The sequence below is a fragment of the Amblyomma americanum genome, chromosome 10, assembly GCF_052857255.1.
Source record: "Amblyomma americanum isolate KBUSLIRL-KWMA chromosome 10, ASM5285725v1, whole genome shotgun sequence".
NCBI classification, from domain to species: Eukaryota; Metazoa; Arthropoda; class Arachnida; order Ixodida; family Ixodidae; genus Amblyomma; species Amblyomma americanum.
The window spans coordinates 62499345-62512961 of NC_135506.1; the positions used below are offsets into that span (position 1 = coordinate 62499345).

The following is a 13617-nucleotide window of genomic DNA, read 5'->3' on the forward strand; positions in this document are numbered from 1 at the left end:
GTTAGTCTTTAGTTCGTCATCACCATCAGTCCAGCTGAATCAACTGGAGGGCAAGGTCATCTCCCTGCAACCTCCATGATACCTGTTTTTTACCAGCCACTACCGTGACATTCCATAATGTTCTAGACAAGTAATTCCTGGCCATACTTATCACTGTGAAAGATAAGAACCTCTAGGATTCAAGGGGCTGTCGCAGACGTGGAGTTTGTAGGGCACTGACTTAAAGATGAAAGTTAAGCATTTAAAGTCGCCATGGCCTACAGTTCAGCGGAATCTGTGTTTAAAGGAGGAGGGAATTTGTAGAGAATAGTTTTTTTAGTTTTAAATAAATGGACAGAAAACTGGGAAAAATACTGCGGCTGGTGGCATCCGCTATCAATCCGTTTCAAAGAATCCATCCCTTCGTCCAACTGTGAATCATTGCGTTTAGTCCTTGGCCATGTATTGCCTTGGTCTTAACGCATCCCCCACGATTTAAAACAAAATAAGTAAACGGGCGAAACGCCAATGCGCGCTAGTTAGACCTCTGACTACTGATGTACGATGACCCTAAAGAAATGATTCGGGTACATTCGGGTTTTTACATGGGCAGGAAGTGACGTCGTCATTCGCATCGGTGCACTATTCGATGGAAGGAACCCGTTCAGATATGAAACAACTGCACTCATTCAACGTGCGCTTGTTTATTTTTATTTTTCTCACCGCGACAGGTGCACACGAAACTTCCTGTAAAGCAGTAGGCGCTGGTGCTGCCGTCGTAGTTTGCGGCGTAACCAAATGGTTTTCTACTTCCTTTAAAATGTACACACCATGATTCAAGTACCCCCCTTTCTCCCTCCATTTCTTTGCATATTTAACACTCTGTAGGCGATTTTTCACGCTGGCTAAATTCTGTTTTATTCGTTAAAGAGGCTTCTATTTTCTCTAGCTGCATCCGAGATTTCCCGCGTTCACCTGCTGGCATAGAGTTTCTTACTATTAACTAGAGGGAAAGCTGGCGGCACTGCACCTGCGCCACCATAGGGTGCCTCGATGCCAGCGCCAGGCTGCGCCACCATTAGGGTGCCTCGATGCCAGCGCAGCCTGGCGCTGGCATCGAGGCACCCTTGCCACCATGGGCGCGCAAAGCATCCTGGGGCGATGAGCTACTCGGTGCGGGACAGTCGGTTTTTTTCAGGAACAGAGTGGCGTTACTAAACGTCCTGTTCGGTCCACGGCGCAGACGACTTTGGCGCAAACGTAGTGCGCAAATGGCATAGTAGCGAAAACGCAACAACACACGACCCCAATAAAAGGTTTTTGGTTTCCTAAATGCCACAAAAAACCACTTAAGGTGTTGAAGTGACAAAACTTTTTTTTTTCAAAAACGGATGTCTTTTTAGAAAGCGCCTGTTAAGTACGAGATGTTGGCTTTTGTTGTCTGCAATACTTGGCCAATAGGAGAGCAAGCCGTCGCTTATTTTGGCCAAACTTTATATTTACTTGCTTTCCTGCTCGTTTGTTGCAGTTTATAGACATGATATTGAACGTTAGGCCATCCTTGATTATCGAACAACGTTTGTTTTCTCATTATTTTTTTTTTTTTGCCAGAAGTAGTGGTTCTGCAATAGGTAGCTCTCCTCCCCGTGATTCTTAGAGCGCCAAGGGTGGCTCAGGTGGTCTCGAGGAAGCTCCATGCAAACTCCCATAGTCGGGCGCCAGCTTTTCCTCTAGTTAGTAGTAAGAAACTCTATGCCTGGTGGTCACCGAAAACGCTATCCACAAATGGGCCAACGCACAACATACATGGAGTGCTCTATTTACCTCATCTTCGGCGAGTGTTCAATGTTCAGTTCAGCTGCAAGAGCGGTTGCTAGTGTGCAGAGGGCACACCGTAATAGAAACAGCGACGCAGAAAACGGCATGCAGTAACACAGAATAGCCGCGACCATCTGTGTTCTGTATGCCTGTGCCGTCTGCGCCCACTGTTCTTGTTCCTGTTATGGCTGTACTCTGTTCCACTGTGAACGAAATAACCTAAACTGGTACTATTCCTGCTGCCGGCTTGCCTGGAGGGTGTTGAGTGTTCTAAAGCACATTAGTGTGTTCTAGGGTGCCTCGATGGTCAGCGCCACGGAGTCAAGCGGACATCCAGGCATTTAAATTATAGTGTGTTCGCTCTCGCAGCGCCATCTCTACACAGCCTGATCAACGATGACCGCGTCGGCCGCCCCGCACGTATGAAGCGCAGCGCGCATGCGCGAGAAAGGAGCATGGATCGGAGCAGGTGCGCCCTTGCAAAAGTGCGTCGCCCCCGCAATGAGCGATGATAGAGATGCCGCGTTGGCCCCGTGATGGACGTCGGCCGCTCGTCCATTGTACGATGCTGACGCTTATGAGGCAATCCATTGCAGCGTCGCTGAAAAGCGCAGAGATAAACACGTTCGTAAACGAGATTAGCGCGTACAAAATGGTGTCCCTAGCTGAGCGAAGCAGAATTAAAAGGCAGCTTTTATTAATGCCATTTCAGAAAATGGCGACTCACCAGGAAGTGTGGCGCCAGTATTGTTTAGATATTTTGCACGACACCCTTCCCGTCACGCCATTGTTAAATGCGTGGTGTATGAAGACAACGTTCGGCTTTAGATGTCTATTCGTACTTGGGCGTAACTTTGTCGGAAAGGTCCGCCCACAGCCTTTACCGCGCATGCCCCTGCTCCCGTTGGACAGGGAAGTAGGCTCGTGAAAGCTGACCACCGTTTTTGCGAACTGAATTTCGACAGGCGTTGCTTCGAAGACTAGAGAAGTCCCGATACCCTGTCGAATATCCCTCGCATTTTTTTTTCCTGCACAGTTCGTATGCAAGCATGCGGATTGTGCCATGTACGGGCGGCAACCAGGTTGCACGCTGACGGAGTCAAATCTTTTTAATTACTTCTGTACTTTTGTTCTCAATGTTTTGGTCCTCTGTCTAGCATTTTTCGATATTGTTCGTATATTTAGTAATGTTTTTTTCACTGCACCACCCCCTCTGTAATGCGAAAGGCCTGAGGGTAAAATAATTGAAATGAATGAAATTAAATGTACTTTCGAATTGACGGCGCGCCGGTACATGCACTTCCCCTAATGTCATGCTCCTGCGACGACGCCAGGCGGAGAGATAATGGGGAGGTTGTAAGGCTTCATTTTGGAGTACTACTCAGAAAAGGACCAAGGCCGAAAGGCAGACGAGACTAACGGAGCGCAGTCTTCCAGCTCGTTTTTCACTAACGGAAATGCAGGGCTTAAATCGTGTCGCGTGCTCTATCTTCTGTACTTCGTTTAGTTTTTCCATTGCCTTCTGCTAGCGGGAGCACGTCACATACGATGCCCCGTAAAAGCGCTTCGTTTCAGTTCGTAAAAAAAAACGAGTTGAAAGTCTGCATCGGGGTTAATGTCGCCTAGCTTTCGAATTTTGTCCTCACATTTGCCGTGAGAATGGAGAGTGCGCCTTCAGGGCTTCAGAAGAGGAATGCTCTTCGCCGCTGCTTAGTCGCAGCCTCCTGAAGAGGGGAGAGATATTTAACACGTTCACTGCGTAGTGCGTCACCGATGGGTCACGTCGTTTATTCATGAATTGCGCCCACGAGTATCGGGTCACATGATGAAGCCGTGGGTCCAATTTCATTGTCAGGTCGAAGAAGGACACAATAAACTATATCCCACGCCTTTATCGGGTGGCCCGGTATTCGTGGCCGCTAAACATGGATAGATGACGTGACCCATCGGCGACCCCTACGCAGTGGACGTGTTAATTCCGCCAGTGCTCACTCACAGAAGCGACACATCTGTGGAGTTGGAAAACAGAAAAATGCACGGACGATTACGATAGCCGGTAGTGCGAAGTTTGAGCGCAGGAGGCGTGGTACGCTGCTAGCCACCCTCGGGGGTCTTCCCGTGGCGGCCACCTTCCAGGTGGCGCTTCCCTCTGCTCATTGGATAGGCTGCCTCGATGCCAGCACCGGGTGGAAACAACTTAAGCGACGCCGCCATATTGAATCACGACTGGCCTCTCCCATGTACCGCGAAATGCTCGACTGGTAGCCCAGTGTAGCTCTCGCTGCAAAAGGCCGTTCAAGTTAAAGCACCTTGAAGCGCGCCGAGAGCATGAACAAACGCTAGTGCCGCTGATCCCGTGAGATTCAATATGGCGGCGCTGGCATCGAGGCATCCTGTTGCTTGGACAGCCGGTTACGCCGACGAGCGTGGCCCGCATGGAGCGTTTTTTGAGGGGGGGGGGGGGGGCGATTCGTCGGCGTCAACGGCAGCGGAGCGCTTTCTTTTTCCCGCCAGAAAGGACGTTTCTGCCAAATCGTCGGATTCTGGCGGAACAGAAAAAGACGCCGGGAGAGGGCAGCGACAGAGGGCCAATGAGAGCCGGAGCGGGCGTCACGTGATTCTGGACGGAGCCACGCGCCGGTGCACGCCGTTCGAGAGAGATGCGCTCGCATGGAGGATGCGCGCTCGCGAGCATTCTGCACACAAGAGCCAGCGGCTTCACTTCGATTCCTGCGCATCCGTCTGATTGCAGTATGGATGGGGGCGCGCGCATCGCACTACTGGGCGGCAAAAAAAAAAAACGCCGCTCGGCTGCCGACCATGCGGGAGTAAATTCGTAGACGCCGGCGTGGGCGTAGGGCGCGCGACGCGATTTCGCGGACAAAAAACGCTCCATGCGGGCCATGCTTTAAGGGCTGCGCTCTAAAAAATTCGGATCGACGGAAGGCGTGATTCCTCTTAGTCCTTCTCGTTCGTGTTCATGGTGTCACTATCAATTGGAGCGCCAATGACGGTTGCGACCCAAGCGACACCTGGGTGTTCGCTACGACGTAAAAGCGGTGGGACGCCACGCGGAACGCTCAAGCATGACAAGATGTGAGCGCCTCGTTGCCTATCATTGTACAACGCCGCCGCAGATTGCATGGAGGCATACGTGCGTGCGTGTGTGCAAGTATACACAGATACACGCCGCGGAATGTTTTCGCAGCTACTCGAAGGCTCAGAGCGGAGTCTTTCGGCTCCATGTTTTTTTACTGAGCGCACCTCGTGTTTAGATTTCCAGCATCGCTTTGGTATTCGTAGCCGCGCTATCCGATTCACCTTTCGTCTCGTGCTTTTGGTCAACGCCTGTTTTATCACTGATCTGATTGACAGCTTTGTGTTTTCGTCCTCATTGTATCGGCTCTTTATTTTTCACGATCTGTGCGCTGTTTAATGTGACGGCGATCACTTTATGTGTTTCCTACATTTATGCGCTGATGATACGTGTACTGTACGCGTTTTAAGTGCCATATGAACCAAGGCACTCACACGTGGATAACCTAGTCCAGAGAAAATGTTGCTTATTTCGCACGAAACGCGACCACAGAATGGAAAAAGCCAATCCAGAAGAAGCAATCGATGCGTTGTGTGGGTGTGAAAAGTGAGATCCATGCAAGGTGACAGAATGGCGAAAAAAACTCCGGTCCATAATCAGCTCGGCATCCTTTCCGGCTTTCCGCAGCAGCGCCTCGCGGAAAGTCAACTTCACGCGACCGCATGTTCCCTTTAACAGTGTACCATGCTGTACCCTCGTGCTTTCACGCATTTAAAGAGATTGGCCTACGTTACTGCGCCGAAATAACTTTTTTTTTCACTCACCCGCTTCCCGTAATCTTCTGCTGCTACCTGTAATCACTCAGACTGACCGAGGCATCGTTCTTTTCAGACAGCGGGTAAACGCCCGAGTGTTCCGTTTCTTCATGCAGCTATAGCGCTGTGAAATACGAGTGAATATACTCTTTACTAGCGGAACTGCCTACGCTACTTCCAATCCGACGCTTCCGTCGACACTGCCTCGCCCTACCCATCGCGCCCCTGTTCGGGAGCTCATCTGAAGATGACGTCAGCGCGTGGCGGTTGTCATTGGGGGGGCTTTAGAGAAGGCAAGCGCAGCAGGGGGCGGCAGGAAGTTAGGTGCGCGGACGAGACTTGGGAGTTTGCGGGTATGCGCTGGGCGCAGCTGGCAAAGGACGGGGTTAATTGGAGAGACATGGGAGACGCACTTTGCCTGCAGTGGGCGTAGACAGGCTACTGATGATGATGTTGACGTGGTTTAGATATTGCCTTGGCACATCACATACTTTAAGAAACACACTTGGCGTCGCCGCCCACGTGGCTTTACTACTACGTCTTTCGTTTCATCGACTCGCTGAGTTCCATATTCCGAAGTTAAACAGCAAACGTTGACGTATTTTTCGTTACCTTCCCCGCACAACCTGTTACAGCCGTCCTTGGACAACGTTGAACAGTGGCAGGAATGAAGGAAGGTTCGTCTTGCAGACGGTTGGAGGACAAGTTGGTTGCCCGCGCCGTTTACGCGCGCGAGGCGAGGGAGAATGAGACGAGAATGTGTTCCGGGGGCGTACCGCTGTGTGACCCGTTTGTGTGGGCCATGAGAACAATGACGACGAGTCACGTGACCTTGCTCTGTGATGACGTCACTTCACGGGAACCATTTGCCGCTTTGGAATACACGGAGGGTAAAGACCGACACCAGGGAAAGCATTGCTGTAATAGACCTTTTTAGCATACCGGAGACGTATTACCGGAGCGCTTTGTCAGTCTGTACTACCGGAGACGTATACCGGTACGCTAAATATGTCTAATATCACCGAAGAAAAAGTCCGTAACAAATTACGGACACTTACTACGTAGAAAAACGGAACTATTTGCCGTTTTGGAAAACACGGAGGGGAAGACCGTACTTCAGTCCAGTAGCGGCAGAGACATTCTTAATCGGCCGTAGACGTTTCAGGGGACAAAATTTAAACATTCTATTAGGCAGCAAAATATTAACACGACGCAACGGTTGGCTCCTCCGACATTGTGTTACCGCCAAACGCATTAGTAGCTTGCCTGAAGACAGCAAAAAGAGAACGAAGGTGCTAATGATGTGGCATAGCTGCTTACTTTCATGCGTGCATGATCAATAGTAATTTGCTATCGGAAAGTGCGCAGTATCTGCCTGTTTCGGTGGACACCTGAGCCGCCCCAGGTATACCTGACGCTGTGAAGATACGCGTAGTGCAGATGGATGGCCGTGTGCCACACCCTCTCGCCACCTCCTCACCCCCGTGAGTACAACCACGCACTCAGTCGAGCGCAAGTGAATCACGTGACGACAGGTGACACAATGTAGGGGGCGCCACCTAGTGCCTGGGCCACGTGACTTGTGGCTCAGGCCCACTCCGTCGATATATTCGAATCTCTTGGACAGCGTGTTAATTACGACGCCGTCTATACCGGAGCAACACTATCGCATAGTTACTGCCCTAAGAAGCCAAAGACGTCAACGCGCCTGCCTTTTCCATCGACACCTATAATGGGCGCCATTCAAGCTCGTTTCCAGGTCACAGACTCGAACATGCAGGATCCATGTGGAACCACCGCTCAAGACACAAGCTTACTGGCGAACGGAACGGACGTGGCGCCAATGAAAACCATTCATTGAAGCGGCCTCGCTCAACCTTTCGCGCACGTTCAGTCGAGCTGGCGCCAGCGGCTAGAGCCACCACCCAGGTGGTGTCGCTTACAGCACGGCCACAGCGCACGTTGCAATTCATCCCAGAAGGAGTTCCCTATACTCACGTGGCAGTGAATACGCGGGGTCGGTGGCAGCTGGCAGTAGCGCACTTTTCTCTGCTCAGCGACGAGCGGATCGCGACGACAGGGCGAAACCTGTAGCACAGGTAATCCACGCACAGCCACACACCTGACGGGCCGCCAACACGTCGGCCTCTGCTGTGCGCTTTACGCTCGTGGGCCAACGTAGCGGTGGCGGTCACGTACACACAAGCGGCGTGGAACAACGGAGAAGCGAAGGTCGGGCGCGTCAGCGCCAACAGCAGCAGCTGCGCGCGGGTACGTCGCCGCCGACGTCAGAGCCGAGCCCCTGCCGAGCGGAGGATGACACGCGGCGCCGGTAGGCTACGTCACCGGCGCTAAGGGGAAACGCGCTCGGGCCGCGCCGACGCGTCTTTTCTGCCCTCCTCCTCTGTCTTCATCGAACGTTTCCCTCTGGTCTTCAATCTTTCCTCTTGTTCCTTGGCGACCTTCGCATTCGTCGTGAGCGACTTGGAAAAAGCTTCTCTGAGACGCAGTGTCGGCGAGGGTCGAGTACGCGCACGGAAGAATCGACTGGGTCACCGGATCAAGCGAGCAGCAAGGCTTCCGGCTGCACTATGCTCTTGCATGGAGACGTGTGACGCCTTTCAGTCAACGCTCGAGACTGGCGATCATCAGAGTACAAGAAGGAAGCGTAAAGGCCCATTTAGCGGCTGTACACCACGTCTTGCTTAAATGTCTCGAATGTGACCGTAGTGGAATGGGAAGAGAAAGGCGTATTCTTCGCGTGAGCAGCGACTGCCAGATCGCCGTCGTATTCCGTGGAGGTGATAGCTATAAATCCAAACCCTATATCAACCTTATTTGTGCACCGGTTATCGGGTCTACCTTAAACACGTGTGGCATAGCCTTGACAGCCGCATGTGTCTGTTAGGGATCGCATGATAAGAAATGAATCGCGTCGGATCATCATAATACTTGCGTAAAGAACAATAAACGTCATACTGCATCGACGACAGACAAGGAACAGTGACTGGGCAAGGCAAAACTTCGCAGCAATATACTCGACTGTCGTCATCAGCCCGGCGAAGACTTCTACAATGTTCTTCGAGTGACCGTATCCTAAGTGTTTACCGTTCGCTTCGCGTCCCAGTTATACGTTTCCACCTAAAGAAAGAATATATGCACACTCTGTTCCTCCTCTCTCTCCTCAGTTTTTCTCCCTCCAATCACCTCCTCCTCAGTCCCGCGGCTGACGTTTCTCGGACGTTCGCAGTGGTCCGAAAAGAGAAGTCGACCTTGGGTTTTTCCTCTACGCTCGGATGATCGCCCAAAGCGCTCTCCGATTTAAATGAAGGGCGACGCAGAGGGACTGGGTAAAGACTGATGGGAGTTTGTGCGAGCAGACATACCGTGTTCTCGCGACTATAACCCCAACCTGCCACCGCCCTCTCTATATCGATCACAAGCACCCTCCTTTTATTTTCATTGGCGCCATCATCACTACAGTCGTCATTGTCCTTGGCACCATTTTTGCTGCCGTCGTGACGATAAGTGTGAAAACGAAAGTGTGGCAGTATTAACAAAAGTTCTATTCCAACAATATGTGCTTTAACCAAGGTTGCGGAGTGGTTGTCCGATGGAACAACGTACGCTGGCCAGATAGTAGTATCCAACTGTTTTACAGCCGGTACGCAAGCATTATCCTTACAGAAAAGGCCTCCCCAGTCGCAGTAACGTTAAAGGAGTTTTATGAAAATCGTTCGGCCGTGGTCTCCTTTTTCGCGGCCGTTACAAGTTCGTGGCCGGAGCCAACACCGCTGGCAGTTACCACATGAGGCAGCGTAGCCAGGCAAAAGAACCAAGTTAATTGTCGGCATGAGAAATACAAGAATATATACATGTATTATATATGCATGCATGGCTTCTTCCCTCCCTTTGGCTAAGAAGCCGATAAGGACTGGCACCTGCTTCTGTAGACACGACAACAGGCGGTTAACAACAGACGGCCGGTTGGTTTCGGCCCGGCTATCAGTAGCAGTGGCCTTTCTGTCTTGTTCTTTTAAATATGAAATTTTCTTTTCCCGTAAAGTGTGCCTATCACTGTGCACGCAGCTGAACCTTCATATAGCCGTAACGAAAATAACCTCCCTAGTCAAAATTATGATAGTCATTTCCGTAGGTTCCAGAGGTATATCTATAGGTCCCAATAGGTTTTCCTATGGGTCTACCACATTTTGTCCTCGGAGGCAATAAAATAGAGTCCATCGGATTTTCTAACGCGCAAATTGCGTGTTTCTCTGATATAGCACCATTCATATTGCTTCATTTCTGTTCGTAGCAAGTGAGCTGGCTGCGGTACCCCCTACCCGCAGATTTTTCTGCCCAGTTCCAAAATCATGTAACATGACGTGATTACAGTATACGGTATAGTACTGACGAGATTTGCAAGTGAGCACCCGCCTTCACCGTCTGTGCTATGTGAAAACTCTACTCTTATGAAAAGCGGTATGGTTGAAACCGAATGAATACGGTAACAACTTGCGCGCCAGGCAGCTCGCGACAGGAGGGCGGAAAGCGAGCGCCGGAAGAAATAAATAAAAGATGGAATTTGATAGACGCGTGCATAGGACAACTATGGCGAAACGGGTCGGCCAGGTAGGGGGGAGCTAGACAAGCAAAACAAATAAATAGAAAGCTGTCGGCCGACGTAAACAACCGCCGCCGCGCTGTGGCGTGATCCAGTTTCCACGAAGGTAGCTATAGGAGCCGCCCCGCGCTCACTTGATTCCTTTCCTTCACATCTGCGTCTCAGCCGGTTGATGCAGCACAGCCACGTCATCCGATAGAGGCGCTGCTAACTTGACCGGATTTTTTCACTCGAATCAGTTCCCTCCATTTATCTGAAATTGGATTACAGGATGTATCTTGGTCTGGGTATTCTTATGTACGGTCGAACCTCGTTATAACGAAGCGGTTTATAACTGAATAATGGATATAACGAAGGAATGGCGATTCTTCTTGAAAGCTCAGTTAAGACTGGCTATACCAAAGTTACGGCTATAACGAAATAATCGCCAGGCTCCCCCAACTTCGTTATAACGAGGTTCGACTGTATTGGTTTGGTTATATCGGGTTTAACGTCCCAAAGCGAGTCAGGCTATGAGGGACGTCGTAGTGGAGGGCGCCGGATAATTTCGACCACCTGGGGTTCTCTAGCGAGCACCCACATAGCACAGTACACGGGCCTCTAGCATTTCGCCTCCGTCGAAACTCGACCGCCGCGGCCAGGATCGAACCCGCGTCTTTCGGGTCAGCAGCCGAGCACCATATATAACCACTTATAATAGCCACAGCGGCGGCCGGGTTCAACTGTATTGTACATTTTCTTAGACAAATAAAGCCGGTATTGATATTAATTTTACTCTGGCGTGAAGGCGTGGGAAGTACCGGACAGAAAGCGGGCGACTTACGCTTGACATACCTGCTAAGTCTGCAGTAGAGTTCTAAGCGAGGCGTTCAGAACGACTGCCGCGACGATCTATGCCACCTTGAAGGGAAGGAATGGCGCTAAGAAAACAGAAAAAAATAAATCAGGACCTTGGAGAAGGAACAAAACACGTGCCCTGGTTGGTGCATATTTTTCACGGGAAGCAACGGCGCGACAAAAAACAGGACGTTGCAAGAGGAACACACGGCGCGCGCGCGTGTGGTCTGTTCCTCTTCCAACGTCCTGGTTTTGTCGCGCCGTTCACTTCCGTGAAACTGTGCACAAATCAGCCCAAGTAGCCGCTCTTATCTCTGTCGTTTCGTCGGCTAAGCGCAGAGAGAAAAATACGGTTATGCATTTACCATAGTCTTTACTATTTAGTAGCTGTGTGTCCATAAAGCCGGCAATAAAATTCCGATAAGGAAGGTCGTCATGCAGGGAGACGCGATCTCGTCAATGCTATTCACCGCCTGTTTACAGGAGGTATTCCGAGGCCTGAATTGGGAACAGTTGGGGGATAAGAGTTAATGGACAATACCTATATAATCTGCGATTTATTGATGATATTGCCTTGCTGAGTCACTCAGGAGGTGAACAGCAAATCATGATCAATGAGTTGGACAAGCGGAGCAGAACGCTGGGTCTAAAAATTAACATGCAGAAAACCAAAGTAATCTTCAACAGCCTAGCAAGGGAACAGCAGTTCACAATTGGCAGCGAGGTGCTGGATGCGGTAAAGGAATACGTCTACCTAGGGCAGGTAGTGACAGCTGATCCTGATCACGAGAGGGAAATAACTAGAAGAATTAGAAGAAGTTTGTAGGCATACGGAGGGCGCAGCTGGAAAAGGACAAGGTTATTTGGAGAGACATATGGGAGAGGCTTTTGCCCTGCTGTGGGCGTAGTCAGGCTGTTGATGATGATGATCATGCATTCTGAGTTCCTGACAGAGTGTCCGTCCATCGCGAACCAGACGGCGCTCAGACAGAACTTTTCTCCTTCTTTACAGCTCATAAACCACAGAGGTAGAACAACTGTTTTTTTTTTGTTCTCCATGTTAGCCCCATTTTTATGCGGGTCGCTGTTTCTGCATGATGAGCCGTCTGTAGGGATGGGTTATTACGTTCTAATCACGAAGACGCTATATATGTATACTTTCACGGAAAAGGGAATTTTTTTTTAAGGTGGAACCTAAAAAAACTGAGAAACAGCTGTCGCGACCACCAGCCGTTTTCGGAGGCAAACTGCGGTGACGTCAGGACGGCTTTATTTTCTTTTTTTCATCGCGGATACCTGAAGTTATAGGCTACACTTTCGTTCACTTTTCAACGGCGATCACGGAGTCCTCTTCGTTCCTGACGTCACGAGTTCTAATCGAGCGGCGGGGAAAAGAATTTTCTCGTTGTAATAAATCCAATTTTCTCAGCAATAAATGCGTCTATGGCTGCCGGAAAAGGATGGAGTTAGCCAGGAAGAATCGACTTACTGAGAACAAAAATTTGACGTAGTTGTCGTCATTGGCTCTTTAAGCCATTACGTCTGTAATTTTTTCACCCTTATATCCTCGTCCGGATAGCTTTGCTACCACATTCTAGGTTGTCCTCAGTGCAAGAGTTCAAGGACCTCAAATGAACTGCGAGCCGTGCATTATACGCACGGAAACTGGCGGCGCTGATCGCGTTGTACCACTCGAACTAATACTAATACCATGGTGGGACTCAGAAAAAGAATTGAAAAAAAGAAAATGTGTCCCGGCTTGTGCCACTAAGTAACTTGCGTTCACCTTCTTACTTCCAGCCAGACACGCCACTCTCATGCACTCTCCTTGGCGCCTCACTTTGCAAAGGCTAACCTATACAAATTCTCCTTTTTGCCTAATGCAGTTGCTGGCTGAAATAGTTTGCCAGCTTCTACTCTCCGATCTTTGGGTAAGCTGGAATTAAGCTTATAAAGGGTTAAGTAATTTCGTCTCCCATGTGTTCATGAAAGTCAGTTTTGATTTCGGTCATACAAGCATCTCGTGTGTATAGTAATAACCGCTTCGGCAAGCCTATCAAATGTGTTAGGGGGGTTTTGTACATTGTACTTCCATGTAGCAGGCCTATGAAATGTGTTAGGGGGGTTTTGTACATTGTGCTTCCATGTAGCAGGCCTATCAAATGTGTTAGGGGGGTTTTGTACATGGTACTTCCATGTAGCAGGCCTATGAAATGTGTTAGGGGGGGTTTGTACATTGTACTTCCGTGTTTTTTTTTGTATTCTTTACACCTGCATGCCACTCCTTCTTGGGCGCTCAGCTTGCAGTATGTTGTATATAAAATAAATAAATAAATAAATAAAAACTGAGTACGCTTCGCGGCGGATAGGCCCACGGGCGCAGAGGACCCACTAATTTCATTGGCAGGTGGTGAGCGCTCCGCCGGTTCCCGAACGGAGCGCGTAGCTCCGGCGGAGATCGCTCCCTCCCATTCTGCCAATGGAATGTGTGCGCTCCCGCGGGGCCA

At 50.1% G+C, this 13617-nt stretch overlaps 1 protein-coding gene across 6 annotated transcripts in view; it reads right to left on the reverse strand.

The window, feature by feature from the left end:
- The window catches only part of Tdh (L-threonine dehydrogenase), a 57870-nt gene that overhangs the window by 22616 nt on the left and 21637 nt on the right, over positions 1-13617 (reverse strand). Inside the window, exon 1 of one of the 6 annotated variants that reach the window (XM_077640798.1) lies at positions 7648-7871. The exons of 3 other annotated variants lie outside the window; for them this stretch is intronic. Coding sequence is in view for 1 of the 3 variants with exons in the window: in XM_077640794.1 (XP_077496920.1) it covers positions 11097-11105 (9 nt within the window). In the remaining 2 variants the exon portion in view is untranslated. Of the gene's footprint in view, positions 1-7647; positions 7872-11096; positions 11174-13617 lie in introns of those variants that run through there. 2 more of the 6 variants (XM_077640796.1, XM_077640794.1) reach the window with 2 other exon arrangements.